This window comes from Megalobrama amblycephala, linkage group LG2 (assembly GCF_018812025.1).
Source record: "Megalobrama amblycephala isolate DHTTF-2021 linkage group LG2, ASM1881202v1, whole genome shotgun sequence".
In the NCBI taxonomy this organism is placed as follows: Eukaryota; Metazoa; Chordata; class Actinopteri; order Cypriniformes; family Xenocyprididae; genus Megalobrama; species Megalobrama amblycephala.
Window position 1 is genome coordinate 43,164,582 of NC_063045.1, and position 22,329 is coordinate 43,186,910.

Below are 22,329 nucleotides of genomic sequence, written 5' to 3' on the forward strand. Positions count from 1 at the left end.
GGAGACTTTTCATAACCAAAGGCCAAACAGCTTCGGGGATCCACGGTGTCATTTCTGCTGTGGGCCACAGACGCACAGGAATGGTGTGTGTGAAGTTCACATATTGCTTTTCATCCAGCTTAAACGGAGTGACACACCGAGCACTCCCCACCCCCCACCTGTCAATCAGCCCAACGGCAGCGAACAAAACCCTCCACCAGCCCTGCTTGTCACCCTGTCACTCAAATCCCACCGCAAAAATAAATAGGGGGCAGGAAGCAGCACCGTATGGTAGATGGCTTGAGGGGTGGGGGAGTGGGGACAACAGCCTTTTTAAAATCATTTTCTCCTCCGTTTCTCAATGAGGGATTTCTGTATAATCTCCCTGAGGTGAGAATCATATTTTAATTAGGTCTACCTCTGGTTAACAGTTCCCCTCCCTGCCTGATCAGTGTACGTGCCCACCCGCCAGTGCTGTCAGACTCACTCACTCTCAGATCAAACTGGATCAAATCAAAGATGCCAACAATCCTCAGTCTTCTCACTCTTGTGACACTCCCCAAAACAAAAAGCCAGTTTGTGCCACGTTAAGCCCCGGGTATACTTCACTTTCTGCGCCCGGACGCGTCACGCGCGCAGTTGCGTCCGCGCATCTTTCAAAGTATACTAAACCAAGGATGCGCACGGATGACAGAGTTCGACACATGCACAGTGCATTTTTTTCTATACTATTACCAGACAACCGGACATTCGCTGGGCAGGATTGGAGAAGAAAAATAGTGCAGCCACCATTGCAACATAGTTCAGAAGATACACCAAGAGAACATGAATCAAAAACGATGGAGAAGGCATGCTTTTGAGTTTACTCGTCTTATTTTTGAATTGCTCTTTACACACTCTTCTTCGACGACTGCACATTGTTCTCAGTACTGTGCGTATTGCCACCTAGTGGACTCTTCTTTCCTGCTTGCGCATGCGCTGTTGCATGTGCACCGTCCACGCGGTCTTGAAATTTGGGCTGCACGCAGACGGGGTGTGTGGCTGGCCGCGAGCCCTCCGCATTACGAAAATTACGTCATGCGGACGGTGCACGAACGCGGCTGGCTAAAGTATACCCAGGGCTTTAGTCTTTAAAGAAGTTCACTAAAACATGAACATTTTTTTATTTTTTTTAATTTATTTTTTTTACTTACCCTAATGCTTTTGTTGTTTTTTCCACAGAATACACACAAAAATATTGGTAGACTTCAATAGGACAAACAAAACCACTATAAAAGTTTTAAAGACCAAAGTTAGTTTAAGTCAGACTTGTTCATTTATGCTTCATCTCCACATGCGCTGTGAGTTTGGGTCACGTATAATTATTATTATTAAATACTCTTTGTTTATTTTATAGTACAATACTATTATTATTAGTGATGCACCAAAATGAAAATTCTGGGTCGAAACCAAAACCGAAAAATTACTCTCTTTTTTTTAATAATGAATTATTTCTTATTTTAAATCAATTTTTCTTTTTGTATAATTGTATTAATATTAGACTTCTTAATTAAATTTTAATGAGTCAAAATAAAAAAAATGCAAGCCAATAAAATAAAATAACCACACTTTTATTTAATGTAACACACCAAAATTAGACAGAAAATATATTAAAATATAATTAAATAAAATAAATTCTGCCGATAATTTTCAGTGGCCGAAATTCAGTGCATCTCTAATTATTATGATAATATATTTCTATAATATTTATCATTATTATTATTGTTGTATAATCCTATTAAATGGGTTCCATTAAAAAGTAGCCTGAGAAACTGAGATTGTTTAAACATTTAGGCCCGGTTTCACAGACAGGGCTTAGCCTAAGCCAGGATTATATCTTAGTTCAATTAGGATATTTAAGTAGCTTTTATAAACGTACACTTGAAAAAAACATTACTGGTGATCATATTGAGTTAACAATGGCACTGAAGATGGCACCAGAACAATGGCACTGACATATTTTAAGATATGTCAGTACAAGTTGCTTTAAATTCAAACAGCTCAAACATGCATTTTAGTCTGGGACTATCTTAAGCCTTGTCTGTGGAACCGGGGGATAGAGTCTTGGGTGAATTTTCAGTATCCTCAAGCAAAAATTGATTGTAAATCCACATTTTAAAGCTCTAGAGATCACATCTTTTTCACTTTTTGCATCTCTAATGGGTTTGCATTCCTGACTGATAATACATTGGCATCATATTTGAGAACCACAGTGTAGATGAAGATTATCAGTGAATAATGACTTACATTTCTGTTCATCATATAAACCTATTGCATGGCTTCAGAAGACTAGTTTTATGGATAAGTTTTATGGTACTTTTAGTTCTTTTTAGAGGTTGACATCCTTATAAAAAAATGTCTTAGGTTATGTATGTAACCCGGTTCCCTGAGAGTGGAACGAGACGATACATCTAGCCATGACGCCGCATCAAACCATGATAAAAATACCAGAATACAGGTTTTGAACAACATGAGGGTGAGAGAATAATCTATATTTTTGTATTTTATTATTAATATTCTGATATTTTTTGGCGGTGGAATATTCCTCTCAAAGGCCCTCTATTCAAGGTTTCCTGAAGATATCACACATCAGACATAGGTGAGACCCACAAGGCAATGTACCAACAGAAGGTCATGTGTTCATTTGCCGTAGGATTTTCTCTGCAGAACACAGAGCCAGTCACATGCAGTGCTGACATTTCACTTCCTAAATGGTTCCCCTAGAATCCGATGCACGTCTGTGGGGCTGGCAGACACACCCCACACGTGGCGCAGGTTCCCAGTGTGAAATCAACACGACCCTGTGTTTCACGGAGCATGTTAAAACACTGACGTGAGAAGACTAAGGTATATTTCACAGCTAAAATATTAACACAAGCTCACAGACACATCCAGAGGGATATCAGCATGGTAATTCAGCACAACAGCACTAATGGAGAAAAATTCAGAAGGAGATAGGTGCGAAAAAGTGGTATTATGGAAGCAATGCTGTAGTAATAGAGATTAAATTGAACAGAGACAAATTTGCGAGGGCAACATTAGAAATGGCAGCTGCTGCGAGGATGTTTCTGGTTATGAGAACGACAATATAAATGAATTACAGAAAGAATGGCTAGTACGTCTCCGGCGGAATTTAGTAATGGCTGAACGGAATTGACGTTAGACTATCCTGCTTAGTCCTTGTATTTTCTTTTTGTGTTTCGTTTTCCGTCTTATTGTTTTATGACTCCAGCAGCTGCTGTGCGAGCAGTTTGGCTTGAGCAAAGAAGCTGTTTACGATCAGCACACTGTTGTCTGGGCAGACGTCAAAGTGCAGATTTATTTGGAGACCAAAAGCTCCATTAGTCTGAGTTTTTAATTAGCACGCTTGTGTGAGAGGGTCATTAAGAATGATTTGCTGTTGTGATTGAGGGCTTGCTGATGGGCAAGACACAGACCATGCTGAGTCTGCTTCTGACCCTAAATGCATAGATCTAGCTACGGCCAAAACAAAGCAGTGTTGACAAAAAAATCACAGTCGGACTTTGCATTGGATCCAGTGATACCCTGCCAAATGAGATGTAACAGAAGTCTAAAGCTCTTACCAGTTTCTGGGTGTTCCATCTCTCCGATGCTGCCATCAGGGGTGGTCCGTTCGTAGTGGTCCTCGGGCAGGGCGAGGGGGCCGATACGGGGTCCCGAAGAGCTCTTGCTGCTGGGGGTCTCGGACTCCTCCAAGCCACTGTCATAGTAACTTTGCTGAGAGGAGTCCTGCTGATCTTGCACAGGATTGGCTGTGGAGAACGTCACTCTGCGATGCGGGAGCTGCAATCGAGAGGAAAAAGGGACCTCCAGTCACACAACAATCTAATTATAACTTTAGGCCCCAAAACTAGGCTAATTGACCACTAAATTTGTAATATCACACTTCAGCAGACGGGCATTTTCAATATGTAATTTCCAGAGGGGCGGCTAATGAGGAAACATTTTGTTCAAATTGAGGGGAAATGGTAAAGAGGGAATCACTTATGAGAGCATCTCTCGGCAGAGGGGGAAAGCAATATAATTCTCCTTTGATATCACTGCTTAGGTGACCACATTGTTTTTCACAAGGCCAATGAGGGCAAACACTCATGCTGAAATACAGAGGCGCAGAGCTCATAAAATAGTGGAAATCACAGAATCCTGCAGAAAAGCCTCCATTCCCTATTCTGTGTGAGCTCAAAGCTCGTCGACTGCAGGGAGGGATCGATAGTGCCAGGCTGCACACACACGTACAAACACACACACAGACTGGCAAACAGAACCATTTTAGAGTAGGAATTAGGGCCATTAAGAGAGCAATTTCAGTTCATATAAAAAGCCCATTAACACGGCCATTTAAAACATATAGAGAGGCCATTAAGGCTACGTACTTCACCATCCTAAAGTCGCAAGGCTTTCTTTTCCCCTTCTAATTCAGCATGTTTATTTATAAGCTCATTCATCAATTTGTATGCACATTATTTTCTTGACTTACGAAAATTTAATGCACCAAATTGTTTAGAAATGCAGTGCACATACAAATATTATTAATCTGTACATTTGCGTAGCTAGTCATGCAACGTATTGCTCATTTACATTCATGCTAGGGCTGCACAGTATATCTGCAGCACAATTCTAAAAATCCAGCACCAAGAGGAAAACGACAGCATGCTCTCCAAACAGTGTCACAGATGTTCATTTCAAGACAGCTTTGTTAATTATAATGTGAGCGATTTTGTTTTGACGCGTTGCAATGAGCTGTGTGCATCCAGTGTAACTGTAGATTGTCCTGCAATATTGTAACTTGTAGCACTATAGAATTCAACCAATGTGTGAATGCACACTGTATACATGCATGATATAAATTTATGTGTGCGTGTATAGAGAACAGTATACAGTATTTTTTTTAATTTTTTAAAACTCCAGCCCTTGATTCTGATTAAGCCGCGTTTGAAGTTGTTGTAAAATTCCCGAAAACATACAGCTGACCGCATTACATAAGTGTCACTGCACCACTGAATGAATATGTTGCTGTGTCGGTCTTAGCAACCACTCTTAGCAACGTAAACATATGTTTGTTCTCTATTGATTTTGTTCATTGAAGCTTACTGCATTATGTAGAAGAGTATTGTGAGAGAGATATTGAGTGACCGAGTATTACCTGCATTCAGATTTAGCATTTTCCTTCAGGTCAGTCCTATGTTCATAATAAAAAATCTGTTTGAATGTCCGCAGCGATCTTGTCCTTATAACAGTTAGTAGGTTTCACGGTCCCCTGCTGACACTGACATTCACAACAAGTTTCAATATAAAAGTCTTTGTGACTGAGTGCCTCGCTCTTAAAGACAATCTTTGCCACCATCTAATGCCATAATAATGTGACTTCTGTTGCTGTTCACGGTCAGGGACTATTTTTTTTCCAGCAGAAGGAAGCCTTTTAATGATTTTACTTCATTAAAGTTGCATTGATACATATTTTTTTGCTGTTAACATTTGTAATGTGTGGTAACCGTTTTATAAAAGCAATAAGCCCTGTGAAGCCGTGGTTTATAATGAATTTATAACAGCTAAGGGGGTTTTAACAACACCCCTTAGCTGTTATAAATTCACTGAAAAGCACGGCTTCTTATGGATTATTGATTTATTATATCACAATAAAGTGCATGTTGCTGGAAACTAAAAATGTTTTATATATTAAATAACCATGTATTAACATTGTAATATATATTTTAATATATACAGTATATAGGGGTTGATTTTCCAGCATCATTAACTATATTGTGATATGCTGTATACTGTTACCATGATATAAAATTACATGTACCGTAATATAAGATCTTGGTCATTCTGCCCATCCCAAATCTATTTACTTATACACATCCCCTTATTTCTCATACATACACTTTTACAAAACATTTGTACTTTGTGCTCACTCTTTACTCTCTCATGCTTATATGAGTTGTATGCCTGTTCTTCATGTGCTCCCTTGTGCCCTGGTATTTACGGTTAGTGAGGCACTGAAGTGCGTAGACGAACATTCTCACTGGAAAGTAATTACATCGACTTCCTTAGCAAACTCAGACATGGACTCGCAGCACGAGTCCCTCTGTTGTCAAAGCTTTCATACAAGGAGTGTGTGCCTGTGTGGAAGAGAGAAAGAGATACAAGGGAGAACCACAGGGCTTTTTGTCTTGGGGCAGACACTTTTTAATGTATTTCCTTTTTTAATTTTCTTATTAATTTGTAGTCTTTGATGTGCAAGGGACTGCATGCACACCATTCTTCGGGTGGCGCACGTTTTAGTCACTGTTTTATCTTTTGTAAAATGTGCTTATCATGCTTTGTAGAAAATGCAAATGGCACTGCTTGATCACTGTAAAAGGATGTAGTGATTACAAGGCCACATGTAGTATGCAAATTGTAGTGTTTGATCTACAGTAAAGGACTTTGAAAAGAAAAATCCTTAAGTGCGGTTTTATTAGGGAAAGCGCATTATTGCGGTTATGATATTTTAATTGCTAATATCATTGCCATCCCAGGTACCTTCCTGAAATAATGGCATTCTCAGCGACTAGAATTGTACTTCAGACACGTTGCTATTTAAACCTAAGAGAGGCATTTAGTTATTTAAATATGGATTCTTGCTTAAACTGCTCCTACAGGCATTGCTGGAGAGTCAGCACTTTTATCCCCCCAATAGCGCTGGAAGCTGCAGCTCTGCAGTTCTTGCAAATGGGATAGAGTCTCAGCACCAAGTCCAGTCTCTCTCTCTCTCTCCCTCCAGGGGGAGCACTGCAGATGGAGGATGTTGTAGTGGGGGTCGCATCAAAGCAGGACCAAGATAAAGGAACAGGGCCTTGGCTCTCAATGTAAGAGGGCCAGTCTGCATTCTTGCTGGCTTAGGTTCTGCACTGATGCCTGGAATAAAGTGATCCCTGATTAGAATCGACCTGCATGGATTTTGATGACTGTGAATTGGATAACTGGAGTTTGGTACTTTGGAGAGAGAGGAGTCTCATGATAGAGTCTTAGATTGGGAGAAGAGCCGGTGAGAGAATTTTAAGATTTTAGAGGGACCTGGAGTGAACAGAGTCTTGGATCGAAGAGTGTCTTGAACTGGAGAGTGCCTTGGACTGGGCAGAGAATTCTGGATGGGTCAGAGAATCTTGGATTGGAGAGGGTCCTGGATTGGAGAGAGAGAGACTTGTACCAGGCAGAGAGTCTTGCTTTGGAGAGACAGCCTAGACCTAGGCAGGGAGTCTTGGATTGGAGAGAGTGGTTTGGAACAGGCATACAGCCTTCTTTTGCAGACAGAGGCTAGAACTAGGCAGGGAGCATTGGATTGGAGAGGGTCTTGGACTGGAGACTGAGACTTAGATTGTAGAGAGACTTGGACTGGAGAGGGTGAGTGTTAATCTGCTGTCTCCAGGACAGAAATGGAGAACTGTTAAAGGGTTACTGGGTTTGGCAGTTCAAATGGGCTTGAAACAAAAGAAAGGTTCAATTACCTTTTGTAAAGACAACGAGGCCCTGAAGGAATCTGAGTAAAACTAAACAGAACATGGACAACGCTGTAAAACAGAACAGTGAAATTTATTAAATGAAATGAGTTTGTTTCACTCAAATAATAATGAAAGTTCATTGTACTTAATAGAAAAAAAAATGTTCTGTGTTCTGTTATGTTAGTTTTGTAGGGTTACCACTGTGATGAAGAGTAGAGCCTGTGGTTAGGTTGAAGACTCAGAACTTTTAAGACCACACATACTGTATGTTGTTTGATTATAAACATGCAAGTATATAATGACAGTTTCTTTGATAGTTATAATAGCATGTGTTCTTTGCTATCTAACATTTAACCAAGATCTGAATGTGATGTTTATGTAAATGAACTGAATGCAATTAACATTAGGATGAGTGGGGCGAGGCTGAGAACTGTGGGAGTGAAGAGATGCCGGTGACGTGATTGTTAATGAGAGACACCTGCACTCTAAAAAATGCTGGGTTAAAAACAACCCAAGTTTTGTTAAATATGGACAAACCCAGCAGGTTGGGTTAAAGGGCACCTATTATGCCCTCTTTCACAAGATGTAATATAAGTCTCTGGTCTGGTAAAGTTTCAGCTTAAAATACCCCACAAATTTTCCCCTATTTGGGAGTGAGCAAAAACATGCCTTTTACTATATCACTATATTGCTGGCTAAAAAAATAAATCCAAAATTGGTTGAAAAAAATGGCTGGGTAAAAACAACCCAATCCCTGGTTTTGTCCATATTTAACCCAGCATTTTTTAGAGTGTGTGCACCACACTGGCCTTGCTCCGCTTCCATGGCTCTCGGCCCCGCCCGACTTGTCACAAAAATGTTAAGTTCTACTAACTTAAAAAATGAGTTAGTTTACTTAAATGTTTTGAGGTAATACGTTTCCTCAAATGTTTTGAGTATTCTGAAGTTATTGAGTTTTACAGTGCTCCTGTTCTGTCATCATTGCTTTGTACCAATGTTAGTTTCTGCTTAGTCTTATGTAACTTTATTACTTTGAGTCTGATGAACTTAAATCATTTAAGGCAATCGGTTTCCTCAAACCGTTTAACCCTTTCACACGTAAGTTTAAAATATTCTGGCTGAGCCCCCAGCGTGAGTTTTTCAAGGTGACCATTATTTAGAACGTATAGCTTTATTGTTTCCATGGTGACGCGTCATCGCTTGTTACGTGACACACCACAGCCACAATAGCGCTGTATGACTGATGATCTGCTTTTATTTCATTTTAATAAACTGGAATAAACGTAAGTCTTTAAGTTGAGTTTACTCTAATTGTTGACTAAACGAACACTAAAATATAAGTGAATTCAACTTAATGTATATGAGTTTACAGTACTCATTATTATTGGTTTTAAAACTTAAATGGTTTAAGGAAATCGGTTTCTTCAAATGGTTTGAGTTACCGCAACTTATCGGATCAGTGTAATAAAAACATGCAGAACTGAATATGCAAGAGCACTTCAATTGACAGAAATAATTCCCCACAGATATGGCATCAAGATGAAGTCCCATCAACAGAGACATGGTGGGGGGGCTTGGGTGTTGTGCCTCTGAGCAGATAATGGAGTGCTGTTCTATTCATCATGCATAAGGTGTGGTTTGAGGTGAAATACTCCACAAATGGATAGCCGATACACAGGGTGGTTTAAGCTGCAGGCAGGGCGGCGAGGCTGAGCTTTTCCTACCAGTGATTCATTCAGCCCATTACTCCTGCATGCTGTCATACCAAATGGCGTGAACTATGAGATTTGTCATTAGAAGTGGCAGCTCGATCCCCTGTACTCTGCGTACGGCCAATGCAGGCTTTTACTGTGTCAGTGCTGCTGCAGCCTCAAACCCTGTACCAGTTTTAAACATTCTGCTTTAGGAGTGCGGCTTTCTAGGCAGGGAGGGAGATCTATCGAGGGAGAAGCTCTCATGCATTCTCTCATACACAGAGGGGTTTGTATCTACCGAGCTTTGCTGGTGCAATTAGCCACTAGCGAATGCTAAACAGGTCTGACAATAGCTTTCTCCTGCCTTCTCTCATTTCAATCACCTGCTCTTCTTCTTTTTCTTGTTTCATGTCTTCACTTTCTCCTCTTTTTCGTGACTACCCCCTCCATTCTGTTTCTTTCACCAAACACATCCCCAGAGTGCCTCCTCCCCAACTCCCCATTTCTTCCTCCCTGTGTCTCTTTGATAAATCTGGACTCTTTGAAGACCCTAGTGTCACACTTCTTGCCTCCAAGCTATTGCACCTACAAAAAAAGAAGAAACTCAACTCTAAAGGATGGAAGAGGAAAGAGCCGAGGAGGTGAGAGTCAGATGGAAAATAAGAACGGATCCGTATATGCCTAACAACCCCCACCCCCCCAGCTCTGTGTGATTTTATGCTGGCTGCATCTCTTCCGAGGTGCACTCCTTCATTGTCATGTTTGTTTGCGCAGCTCATTTTTCCTCTGCTCTACATGCCTTCTGAAGCAGCGGCTCATTGATCCTCGCACACGCCTGCAGCCCTGCAGCCTGAACGCTCGCTCAGATCCCCTTTGACTAACGCATGGCGGCAAGAGTTCACCCACCGACTTTAACCAAGCGAGAGCACAGAGGTTCACACTACATCTCCTACTCAGTGTGGGTGCACAAGGGCAGGAAAGATCTCTAAATTAACCATAGGACAGCAGCTGAGAAAACAACCTTCAATATCTACCACATAATATATCACAGCAGACAAAACAACAGACCTTTCCAGACACATCACTGAAAAGTCTATACAAGTTGTTGGTTTTAATGCCTAAAAAAAAGAAGTAAAAAGTCAAATAAAAACAGACATACTTCACTCCAATGGTCTAGGGCAAAAGTTTTAACCTGTTAGCGTTCCACTGTACTGCCCATGGCACACATACCTTTCAAAAGAGACCAAAACCATGCATATACTCCAAAAGGTTCAAGAACAGTATGCAATTGACTTTGGGTATGCCTTTTTTAGGTATTTAGGCAAATTTTACAGGAATGCTAAGGGGTTAAACCAGGGACCACTATTATACCGAATAATAGAAAAAATATTCGGCAGACACAGTCATTCCTTGTGGTTGCTGGATAACAGGTGAGCCAGGAGATAACACAATGGTATACATAAACCTCTAAAGTCACAAATCAAATAGCCACGTTGCCGTCTCTATGTGTCTTACAGAAATTAGAGCTTGGCAAGAGAAATATAAACTAAAATACTACATCTTACATATTTCTACTATTTGATATGTCTATTTAAATGATTTAAACCTTGAACGATATGATTGACGAATGAATGAAATAAGCACAGCAAGATCGCAAATCAAAAAGCCGCATTGCTATCTCTGTGCATCTCTCAGAAACCAGCTCAATGTCAAGAGTAATATCAAGATACTGAATCATACACATTTTCTTTCAACTTCCATGTTCTTAGCTGTTTTTCTATAGAGTTTGACTCCTCTTTAGTTTGTGAATAACTCTGTCCACAAAGTTGTTCTGGAAAAAAATAAATAAATAAAGTTTTTGTTTTCTTTTATTTAACATCTAGTATTATTGTTTTAATTAGAACATATTTAAATATGAATTTATTTATTGGGATTGAGAAAGGTCCCAAAGAACTCGGGTTGCCTGAAGCATGACTGCACTACATCTTGAAGCACTATGAGGCTATCGGCTCTGACAATTAGAAGATATTTAAATAAGTGTTATAATTATAATAAAAAATAATTATTCTGAGTTAGGTAAGGCATATTTGTTAAATGATAACTATGAAGGGAACAGAATTACATTTAAAAAGGTCTTCAAGTACAAACTTCCAGTTAAAACCACGGCCACTCACGGTTTTAACTGAATACTGATATTAAAGGGGTACTTCACCCCTGGAAAGATGAATGTGTATTTAAAATTGGTCATTTATGTAGTAGAAATGTGAAATTATTTTTGAATTTTGGAGCTTTCTAGACTGAGAAAAGGCAGAAAATGTATTTTTGACTAATGTGGACGAAAGACAACAACTCCCAGAATGCACTTGTTTTGCTGCCCTTGCGAGGCCACGCCCAAACCACGCCTATCGGTTACAGGCGGCATTACCAGGAAAATTCAAACAACTAGGCTTGCTTTGTTACATATTAATTCTATAAATCGTGAGCTAGTTCATACATTTACAGCGAAATGGTGCTAAATTGCTTTGTACCTGGATGTACACCCAAAACCAGGAAAGGACAAGTAAGTTTCCATCATTTTCCGATTAAGTTAAAGATTTGGAGCGATGTAAACAGTGGCTGCGGGCCATCAAACACCCGAAGTTTGGAGATGACACCGTTATAGAAAACCTAAAAAAAACGCAGAATATGTAGTCTCCATTTCAAGCACGAGGACTACGAATCAAATATCCTTGCAATGAAGAGAACCATTCTGAAGGACACCGCGATACCATCGATATTCACTTTCCCAGAGGACGAACAGCCTGGGCATCTGGTACTAAGCGTATTCGCCTAGAGGTAAGACTCGCTGATTCTAGACTGATAACACAGTAGCCTATATGTAGTGTTGTAGGTAGCATTAAAACTGCAAACTTAGCAAAGTAACGTTAGATAGACAATTACATATAAGTTGCATATAAGTTGACTGTTATCAAAGTAAAGCCACTGTTCTGTAAAACTGAGTTAGTCTATTTATCTATTTATGCTAACGTTATCACAACAGCCTGTTGCTGTATTGGTTGAGATGACTGCAGAGACCGATAAATTTGCGAGATGAACCACTGATGTAGTGCAGACAAAATAAAGTTAATTACTGTAAGCTTAAAAATATAATTAACTTTTGATAAAATCTTTGATCTATGTCCGTGAGTAACCTCAAACGCGCATATGTATGGGCGTGGTGAAAAATGCGGAACTACCTACTATTACTGGCTGTAGTTTTAAGCCTCTGGCCAAAAAAGTCTCAGATGATGCAAAATGACGATTTTTGCGTCATCGGAGGCTTTTTTACAGAATAAAAATGCATAAATCTCTCATCTCGGGCTGATATGAAGGGGGAAAGCACGGTAATTCGAAAATACTAGTGGTATTCTACTAATACAAAGCTTAATGCTAAATCCTGAAGTAACCCTTTAATAATTTTGACATTGTCACAGATACAGCACACCCCTAATATATAGTATAATCCATTTGTGCACAGCAATTTTTTTTTTATTTCAACATGACCACTCACAATTCAGGTAAAGAGTTAGTTTGTAGTTTGAAAAATAAAAATTCTGCATATCATTTACTCACTCTCATGTTATTCCAAATCTGTATGTATTCTGCAGAACACAAAAGAAGATATTTTGAAGAACGTCCGGGTAAATGTGCTGAAATAGTATGAATGTGAACACACTTCTTGCTTGTGTCTAGCCTTATTCACAAAATTTAGCGCTATTTGCCTCCTGCGCAATTATCACCCACAGAAAGGCAGGTAGGAGACATAATTTTATGACAAAGAGATGTTTGTGCACATTTTCTATTGATCATGGCAGCAGTTATTAATCAAATGATGATGATCACATTATAAAGAGAAGGACGCGTGTATGATTTACATAATTCTTTAGTGAATTGACCAAAAAAAAAAAAAAGACAGCATGGCCAATTAAATGGCACTAAAAACAAGCACAATGCATTCTTAGGGAATTTTCCTGATTTTTTTTTTTTTTAATTACATAAATACCAATGACAACATGACAATTAAACTATTTTAATATAAAAATACTGTTGATAAAAATATGACTTGAAAAAAAATTGCAAGATATTAATGGACTAGAAATGTTTTTGAAGAAAAATATTTAGAAAGAAAATATTTTTTAAAGGATATTTATGTCAAAAAGTAAAAAGCTATAAAACATATAATGTAGTAATGTCTTAATTAAAGGGTTAGTTCACCCAAAAATGAAAATTCTGTCATTAATTACTCACCCCCATGTCATTCAAAACCCGTAAGACCTTTGTTCATCTTCGGAACACAAATTAACATATTTTTGATGAAATCTGTGAGCTTTCTGGCCTCTTAAAATATTCAATGAGACTGCATTGGTTCAACCTTAATGTTATGAAGTGACGAGAATACTTTTTGTGTGCAACAAACAAACAAAAATAAGAACTTTTTCAACAATTTCTTCTCTTCCATGTCAGTCTCCCATGCAGGTGACATAATAAACACAGTGCAGCACTTCCGGGTTCTCATTATTCTCGTCGCTTCATAACATTAAGGTTGAACCACTGTAGTCACATGGACTATTTTAACAAAGTCTTTACTACCTTTCTGGGCCTTGAAAGTGGGAATAACATTGCCATCTATATCGAAGGTCAGAAAGCTCTCGGATTTCATAAAAAATATCTTAATTTGTGTTCCAAAGATGAACTAAGGTCTTATGGGTTTGGAACAACATGATGGTGAGTAATTAATTTAAATTTTTGGATGAACTAACCCTTTAAATTGTTCTAAAATGAATACATTTATATTGGGGGGCCTAAGATGAAAGAGTCTGTGTGAGGAATTTGCAAATTTTAAAAGCACTGGTCTAGACCAGCTTTGACATTCACTTGACTGTCACAATGGCTGTCATTGTTGACCTTGCTGTGAACCCATAACCTTTCAAACTCTTCGGCTTCCTGTCCATCAGAGAGACGAGATGCGAAACAAACACTCTAATCTACACTTCTTACAACACCTCTCCATCTCACCTTTACTTTCTTCACACCATCTAAATTTTAACCTTTCTCTACTCCCAGTTCCTTCACACCCTCTATATTTTACCTTTCTCTCCTCCCTTTTCTCACCTGGCATCTGTCACTCCCTCTCTGCCTCCCTCACAATCTCTCCATCTCTCCCCCACCCCACCTCTCTGGAACTGTAGGCCGCCATTGGGATTTGGAGGAAATTGAATTGAATTATGAAGGAATTTCTCTGCAGTTCGATTGGCATCATTTCCCCCTCACAATAGAACATCATTCTCATATCTCTTCGTGTGAGAGAATGAAAATAGGCCCAGGCACCATTCTCTCTCTCATCCTTTTAAATTGAATTTTTCATATCAGAGGGCACCCGAGACATCTGCCGATTCTTTTAAGGCTGGGGAGAAAAACCCATTTCATAACATATGAGAGGTATATACCTGCGATTTTCAACGTGAAAAATATGACTTCCTGTGAGAAGAGTACGCATCCTTCACAGCATAACATAAAATAATAACATAGGTCTCTTTTACAACATTAGAAAGTGGAGCTGTGTCAGTGGCGCGTAAGTGTCAAGTTTTCTGAATATTACCATTTAATCCAGGTGTATTTCTGCAAAAAGTCTTTATACAAAGGGATGCACTGGTCAGCCACAATGCAAGTGTTTGCATTTAGAGGTAGGCAAACACTTGGGCTCTGTGTCCTAAATTGCATTTCATTTGTGCTGTGTTCTGAAAGTCCTTGTTTTGAAAATATTGAGTGACAGTGGGAGAGGCAGTTGGAATATTAAGCTGTGATGTGGAGGTGGAAGGGAAAGGAGAGAGGCACACACACAAAAAAAAAAAAAAAAAAAAGAAAGAAAGAAAAGCACTTGAGAAATTAATCCTCAGTATCCACTCCCAAGTGGACACCTTTTTCCTTCTTAAACCTCCATTTCAGAGTTAATATCTCAGTCCCTAAAGCTCCTGGCTGGAAGGCATGCATGGAGCTCAGCCTCAAATTGCTTTAAGGACCTGATATATAATGGGATTGTGGGGAGAGATGACAAAGCTCTCAAGCGTGCGCTAGACTTTAGGAGCTCCCTCTGGAATTGTTTTTTGCATCACTATTAATAGACTATGATGGAATAGCTTGGAAGATAGTTCACAGTTAAAAATTATACTACTAAAGACAGTTACTGTATAACAGTGGTCTCAAGGTGTGGGACGAGTATTGTAGAAGTTCTGTAAAGGTGGTGTGGGAGACTGCCCTAGTTCTCAAATCATTTTTATACATTTAAATCTGTCGCATTGACGATACACATGAGAACCAATGAAAAAAGGGCACGGTTTCTCCTTCTTTTATGGTGTTGCAATGCTTATGTAAACAAAGACGTTCTAGTATGTGTCATTAACTCTATAAAGACTACTGTACTATATTTGATACTAACATTTCTAAAGCCTCTAAATTATCAACTTGATCAAAACTTTGCTGAAAAACCTGTTGTACACAATGTATTACATCTCTTGGAAGTTTATACTTGTTTAGCAAGTAAACGGGCCTTTATTATCATTGTAAAAATCGTGTACACGTTTCTTTTTTGCTGTGAAGTCTTTAATGATTTTTTATAAAGTAAGCGTTTGAATCATTTTTATATTCTTAGTGATATATTAATATAAACACTTCAGGCCCCGGTATATTTCAAACAAAATCGAAGAAAGAACTGATGTGATGTCACTTTGAACAAAATCAGGCCAAAACGAAGTTCGTTTTGTGTTCTTTTTGGAAGTTCGAAACGGCTTGCCAAAGTTAACTTTCAGGGAAAGTTCGCTCCAGCTGCAAAACACCTTCGTACTACCATTGGTCCGTGACGATAATGTAATAGGAGGTGTGCGCCAAGGCTTCGAATTCATTTGCGTGGAACTAATCTCAGACTCATTTCGTCTGTAGAGTTTGTTAAGGTAAGAGCTCCGCTGGTGAAAACATGAACACACTGGATAGCCGCTTTATAGTACAAAATGAAGTTGTGCTTCAGATGAAATGAGGCACTGACACTGTTTTTCATGTTTGATACTGTAAAGCTGCTTGCTTTTAAGCAATCTATTGAATGAAGTGCTATAAAAATAAATGTGACTGGAGTGCTAATTTGCAGAGCTCGTGCTAACTAACATACCAATGTTGTTATGATCAGACACTTTTCTTATGCTTTCTATAAAAATGCTTGCAGTTTTACATATTCATCTAACCGTCGCTCTCAGCAGTGTGGGCGGCGTCAGATGTTCGATTACAGTATATCGCTGGTCATGTTTTACTCCTAAACGAATAATAACTTCGTTTGAAGTATATCGGGGCCTTTACTGGACTGAATCAACAAAGATTTGATTATCCATAGTACATCAGTTTCTTAAAAGTCAAGTTAAAATGTGAGTATCAAATATGATACATCAGGCATTTGAGGAATGTTTATTTGTACTGGTTATCTCTCAATCTCTCAGTGCTTGCATTCTCCATCTTCATTAGTTTACAATCTGTTTAGCAGTCCTGTCTAATATGTTGTTAGCTAGAACTGTTATACAAAGAAAGTGGACAGTATAAGAAAAAATATTACCTTTTGCTGTGGTTGATGCTCAATGTCACTATAACTGGGCAGAAATACATAATCATATTTCGCTTGGTCCGCTCAAAGTCGCGCTGGATTTTCTTCTTAGTGTAAGGTTGAGAGGTCTATCACTTTTTTCCATGTTTGTAGAGCTAGTTAGTGGAGTAAATATATAGGCTGTGTACACGGCTTTTTAAAAACGGCACGTGCTGGTGTTACGCATTTGTTCGACAAATCAGCGTACACTTATGTCACTGGTAGTACCTTTTGTGCTGGGTTAGACATTTACACTCTGAAGTAGTCATGATTCACCTCTCACAACGTAACATGCTCTAAATACACCTATTAAGCATGCAGAATAATGTAAGTGGATATTTATTGATGTAATCGCGCCTTTGAACGATTACGAAATTGTGGCATCTGTAATCGTAATCGTGATTCGAAATTCGGTTAATTGTGTAGCCCTAGTACCTATAATCCATATATAACCTATTTTGTATTTTTTCTTTTTTCTTTTTCTTTTGCAAAACAGAAAATAACAAAACTAGAGGCCTAGAGACAGTTAATTTAGACATTTTTCAACAAAACGGTGAAAACTGAAAGAAAATATTCAATTTTCACAATTTAATTTTTTTTCAAAGCTGAAAATAAATGCAGTGTAACTAAATATTTTTCCCCACAGTAGTTTGTAAATATTTTATTTAAACATAACTTGGCTCCTTTATGCTAAATTGCTTGTTTGTTCTCATTTGTAAGTTTTTAAGCTAAGAAAACATATGTAAATTACATGACCTTTTCTTGTTTTAAAGGGGGTGTTAAGATTGGACTGGAGGATGAAGGCCAGCAGTGATGAGGGAAACCGCTGAGTAAGGTTTGAGGGTGATTTATATGTACCACACAGTGAAAGTACCACAATAAATGTGCAATAAAAAATTAAATAAACAAAACAAAAAAAACTGTACAATATTTACAATATATAGCAAGATCAGCTAAATCCAAAGATCTGATCTGTGTATATAGCAAGCTCAAGCACCACGTACTACAAACAGCACTTCCCACTACTCCAACACACTACTGTTTCTGAATTAACTCAAAACACCTGCAAAGGCCTTTAAATGGTCTCTCAGTTTAGTTCTGTAGGCTACACAATCATGGGGAAGACTGCTGACTTGACAGTTGTCCAAAAGACGACCATTGACACCTTGCACAATGAGGGCAAGACACAAAAGGTCATTGCAAAAGAGGCTGGCTGTTCATAGAGCTCTGTGTCCACTCTGTGTCCAAGCACATTAATAGAGAGGCGAAGGGAAGGAAAAGATGTGGTAGAAAAAAGTGTACAAGCAATAGGGATAACCGCACCCTGGAGAGGATTGTGAAACAAAACCCATTCAAAAATGTGGGGGAGATTCATAAAGAGTGGACTGCAGCTGGAGTCAGTGCTTCAAGAACCACTACGCACAGACGTATGCAAGACATTCAGCTGTCGCATTCCTTGTGTCAAGCCACTCTTGAACAACAGACAGTGTCAGAAGCGTCTCGCCTGGGCTAAAGACAAAAAGGACTGGACTGCTGCTGAGTGGTCCAAAGTTATGTTCTCTGATGAAAGTAAATTTTGCATTTCCTTTGGAAATCAGGGTCCCAGAGTCTGGAGGAAGAGAGGAGAGGCACACAATCCACGTTGCTTGAGGTCCAGTGTAAAGTTTCCACAGTCAGTGATGGTTTGGGGTGCCATGTCATCTGCTGGTGTTGGTCCACTGTGTTTTCTGAGGTCCAAGGTCAACACAGCCGTATACCAGGAAGTTTTAGAGCACTTCATGCTTCCTGCTGCTGACCAACTTTATGGAGATGCAGATTTCATTTTCCAACAGAACTTAGCACCTGCACACAGTGCCAAAGCTACCAGTACCTGGTTTAAGGACCATGGTATCCCTGTTCTTAATTGGCCAGCAAACTCTCAATAGAAAATCTATGGGGTATTTTGAAGAGGAAGATGTGATACGCCAGACCCAACAATGCAGAAGAGCTGTAGGCCACTATCAGAGAAACCTGGGCTCTCATAACACCTGAGCAGTGCCACAAACTGATCGAATCCATGCCACGCCGCATTGCTGCAGTAATTCAGGCAAAAGGAGCCCCAACTAAGTATTGAGTGCTGTACATGCTCATACTTTTCATGTTCATACTTTTCAGTTGGCCAAGATTTCTAAAAAACCTTTCTTTATATTGGTCTTAAGTAATATTCTAATTTTCTGAGATACTGAATTTGGGATTTTCCTTAGTTGTCAGTTATAATCATCAAAATTAAAAGAAATAAACATTTGAAATATATCAGTCTGTGTGTAATGAATGAATATAATATACAAGTTTCACTTTTTGAATGGAATTAGTAAAATAAAATCAACTTTTTGATGATATTCTAATTATATGACCAGCACCTGTAATGTATTTGAAATACGTTTATTTTGTGCTAAGTATACTACCAATTCATTTACATATTTCTGTACTAAATAAAAACACCCTGCAATTGTACTTTTGGAATACTAAACTGGTATACTTAAAGTCTACCAAATTGGAACAATTTTTGAACTTAATGCACTTTAATTGTGAGGAAGTAGTGCTGAGGTCCAACTAAAGATATACTTAAGAATATTTGATTGTGCTAAAACGGATTTACTGCAACACTCTTAAAATATAACTGTAAAAAAGCTAAACAAATTTACACAGTAAAACAGTGTTTTCCATTAACATTATTTTTGAGAAAGTAGCCTATACAAAGACAAATATTATCCAGTAATATACCATAAAAACAATGCATTCTGAGTAATATTTGTCATTTTCAAGAATGTAGCCTATACAAAAAGACAAATCAAGCATTCTGCTTTAGTTCAGGCAGGCCTCGTAGTCAAGCTCTGCTATTAGCTGATTCACAAATTCCAACCCCAGCCATATCAGCTGATCTGATTTCTATGGACTCCATTGGCAACTCTAAAATAAGGCGCATTACTTAAACGCAGCTTCCGTCTCTGCTTGCTTGGCTGCTTCCACTGCACGCTGCTAGCAACCCACCTCTTCCCCAGCTCCTCCTTAAACTTGTGTCTAACTTAATCAGTGTTATTCTGTTGCCTTTGATGCATGCTCTGTTCTCAGTAGGGGGGTTTTGTGCTGCTCTCTCAGTTAAAAAATGGGAGGTTGTCCCCAGAAGCTGCTGCTGTTCCCGGTCTTGGCTTTCATGGAGCTCATGAAAAGGACAGGGAATTTAGAACAAAGCCATGCCGCCAAATTGTAACTTTAGAAAAATATGCCAATAAAAAATTGACTAAAGTTTGTCTCTTGAAATTTTTGACTTAAGTGGTCCTGACTGAAATATTACCCAGAATTATTTTTTTTACGGTATATTACTGTTTCAATGGAAAACGGTATTTTACTGTGTAAATTGGTTTCATTTTTTTTACAGCTATCTTTTAGAGTGAAGTATACTTTAGGTACACTTTAAATATCTTGCATTTAAAGACATATTATACGGTAAGATAAAATCAGTAAGTCTAAAAGTGATATGTCAATAAATATGTTAATGGATTTGAAGTATATATAATTTTTTTTTTTTAAACAGATACAGCAGATGGAACCTCCAGGCATGTCGTCACATGCAACATGAATGCTCAGATGGCGCGAATACACTGTATAAATGAGACAGGTTTTTAACTGCACAAGTTTGGTAAATGACTCGTAACATTTGTAACATTTATGGCACTGTTCTTAACATATGATATGGACCAGGTGAACATGGTGATGTATTTTCTGTCTGTTTATTTACACAGTTTTGATTGTAAACTGCCTGTGTTCCCTAGTTCTTTCAGTTCATTGTCCGGTATCATCTATATTTTATGGTTGTGTTCTCCTGAGTATTCTCTGTGGATATATTATAGTTTATTTCACCGAATCTCCTGCGTTGTGCACTTCTTTGCAGCCTTACGTGACAGGTGGTGTGATTATTTCTATTAATAATGAAAAGATAAACAATTCTGTTATGATACAATATCTGATATATGTTACAGCTGCTGACTCATACATATACTTCATATACACTCTGGAAAATTAAACACACAATACACTCAAACTTTACACAGACCATGTATACATGATTGTGTACAGACCATGTTAACATAACATCCATGTATTTGCATGTGCAATGTGTATGTGTGTATTCAGTCCATGCGTAGTCACAGACTGACACCGTGATAGGGCTTGGACCAAAATTGAGCACCACTACTGTAGATAGACTTTTTATCTGTGCTTCCTCTACATTCTTACTTAAAAGAAATGACTAACCACACTCAGAATTTCCTCAACATATAAAATAAGAGAGACTATATTAAAGAATAATGTTTAATTAGAAGCCAGAGAGCTCTTTCATCTCTTGCTCAGAGCTCTATGACATGGCAATGGAACTAGGACAAAATTCCTTTATTGATCCATTTGAGCAAACCCGTGGTTTGGCAGCTGCCTAACTGTGTTCAACCAGACGTAAAAATGACTCTTAGAAAATTCTTTATCCGCAGCGAGGCCGGCTCACTCATGTGATTTCTCCCTTCGCTTCTGAAATCAGAAGGATGTCTTGTATGGAGTTCTGTTTGCAAATATCAAAGGAATTGATGGAGTAGATGATTCTGCTCACATCTCATCCTTCGCCCACTTTAGCCAGTGGGTGAAACACACGGCGGAGAGCTGATGAATTCAAACCTCTGTCCTCTTAATGAATTAAAAGCTGATTACAGATGGGTGAGTATAGCTCTGGCTACAGCTGGGCCTGCAAGTGAGCTGAGGGAAGGAGAGAGAGAGTGAGAGAGGTAAGTCTGTAAAGAAGAGCGGAATAAAAAAACCACTGCCGTAAGCCAGAAACAAACTATCTTGTGAAGACTGGTAATCAGAAAGCATTGATCCGACATTTCCAATTAAGTGAGGACGCATGTAGAGTTGAGGAGTTTGTGATTACGCATTCATGCGTGTGCGTGCAAGGCAAAGTGTTTGTCTGTGCTTAGTGTGGTGTGATAATGGCTTGAAAGTCAAGACATTCTCTCGCTAACCCCCCCCACCCGTTTCTGTGCATTATCTGAATTCAAACTAAAACAAGCGAACCAAAGTTTTACACTGTACCGTGCAATGAATGGAGTCAGCTTGTAGCAGCAGTTAACACATACAAGAGCACACATGCATGGAATGTGCAACCACAGAATTCCTCCAAAACGTACTCAGATTTCAACAGAATTCAAATGGCTATCAAAATTGTATGCATCAAGCTGATTTAGTAGACTTACAGCCGAGTTAAGGCTGCTCTGTGTCTGAATTGGATCAAAGGCCAGCAGTAAAGACATTAGTCAAAAAAGTGAGATTAAATACATAAAGTATATTTGTGTTATTTAATATTTAATTATTGCAGGTTTGCGTTTTATTCTGAGTTTGTATTTCACTGTTTTTATTCATTTTAAGG

General features: G+C 38.7%; 1 protein-coding gene across 5 annotated transcripts in view; it reads right to left on the bottom strand.

Annotated features, from left to right (window-relative positions):
• Positions 1-22,329, bottom strand: part of pcdh1a (protocadherin 1a) — a 104,957-nt gene that overhangs the window by 36,917 nt on the left and 45,711 nt on the right. For 4 of the 5 annotated variants that reach the window (XM_048177015.1, XM_048176999.1, XM_048177008.1 and 1 more), the window contains exon 4: positions 3,603-3,822. In XM_048177015.1, the coding sequence (XP_048032972.1) occupies positions 3,603-3,822 (220 nt within the window). Of the gene's footprint in view, positions 1-3,602; positions 3,823-20,496; positions 21,660-22,329 lie in introns of those variants that run through there. The other variant, XM_048177030.1, reaches the window with a different exon arrangement.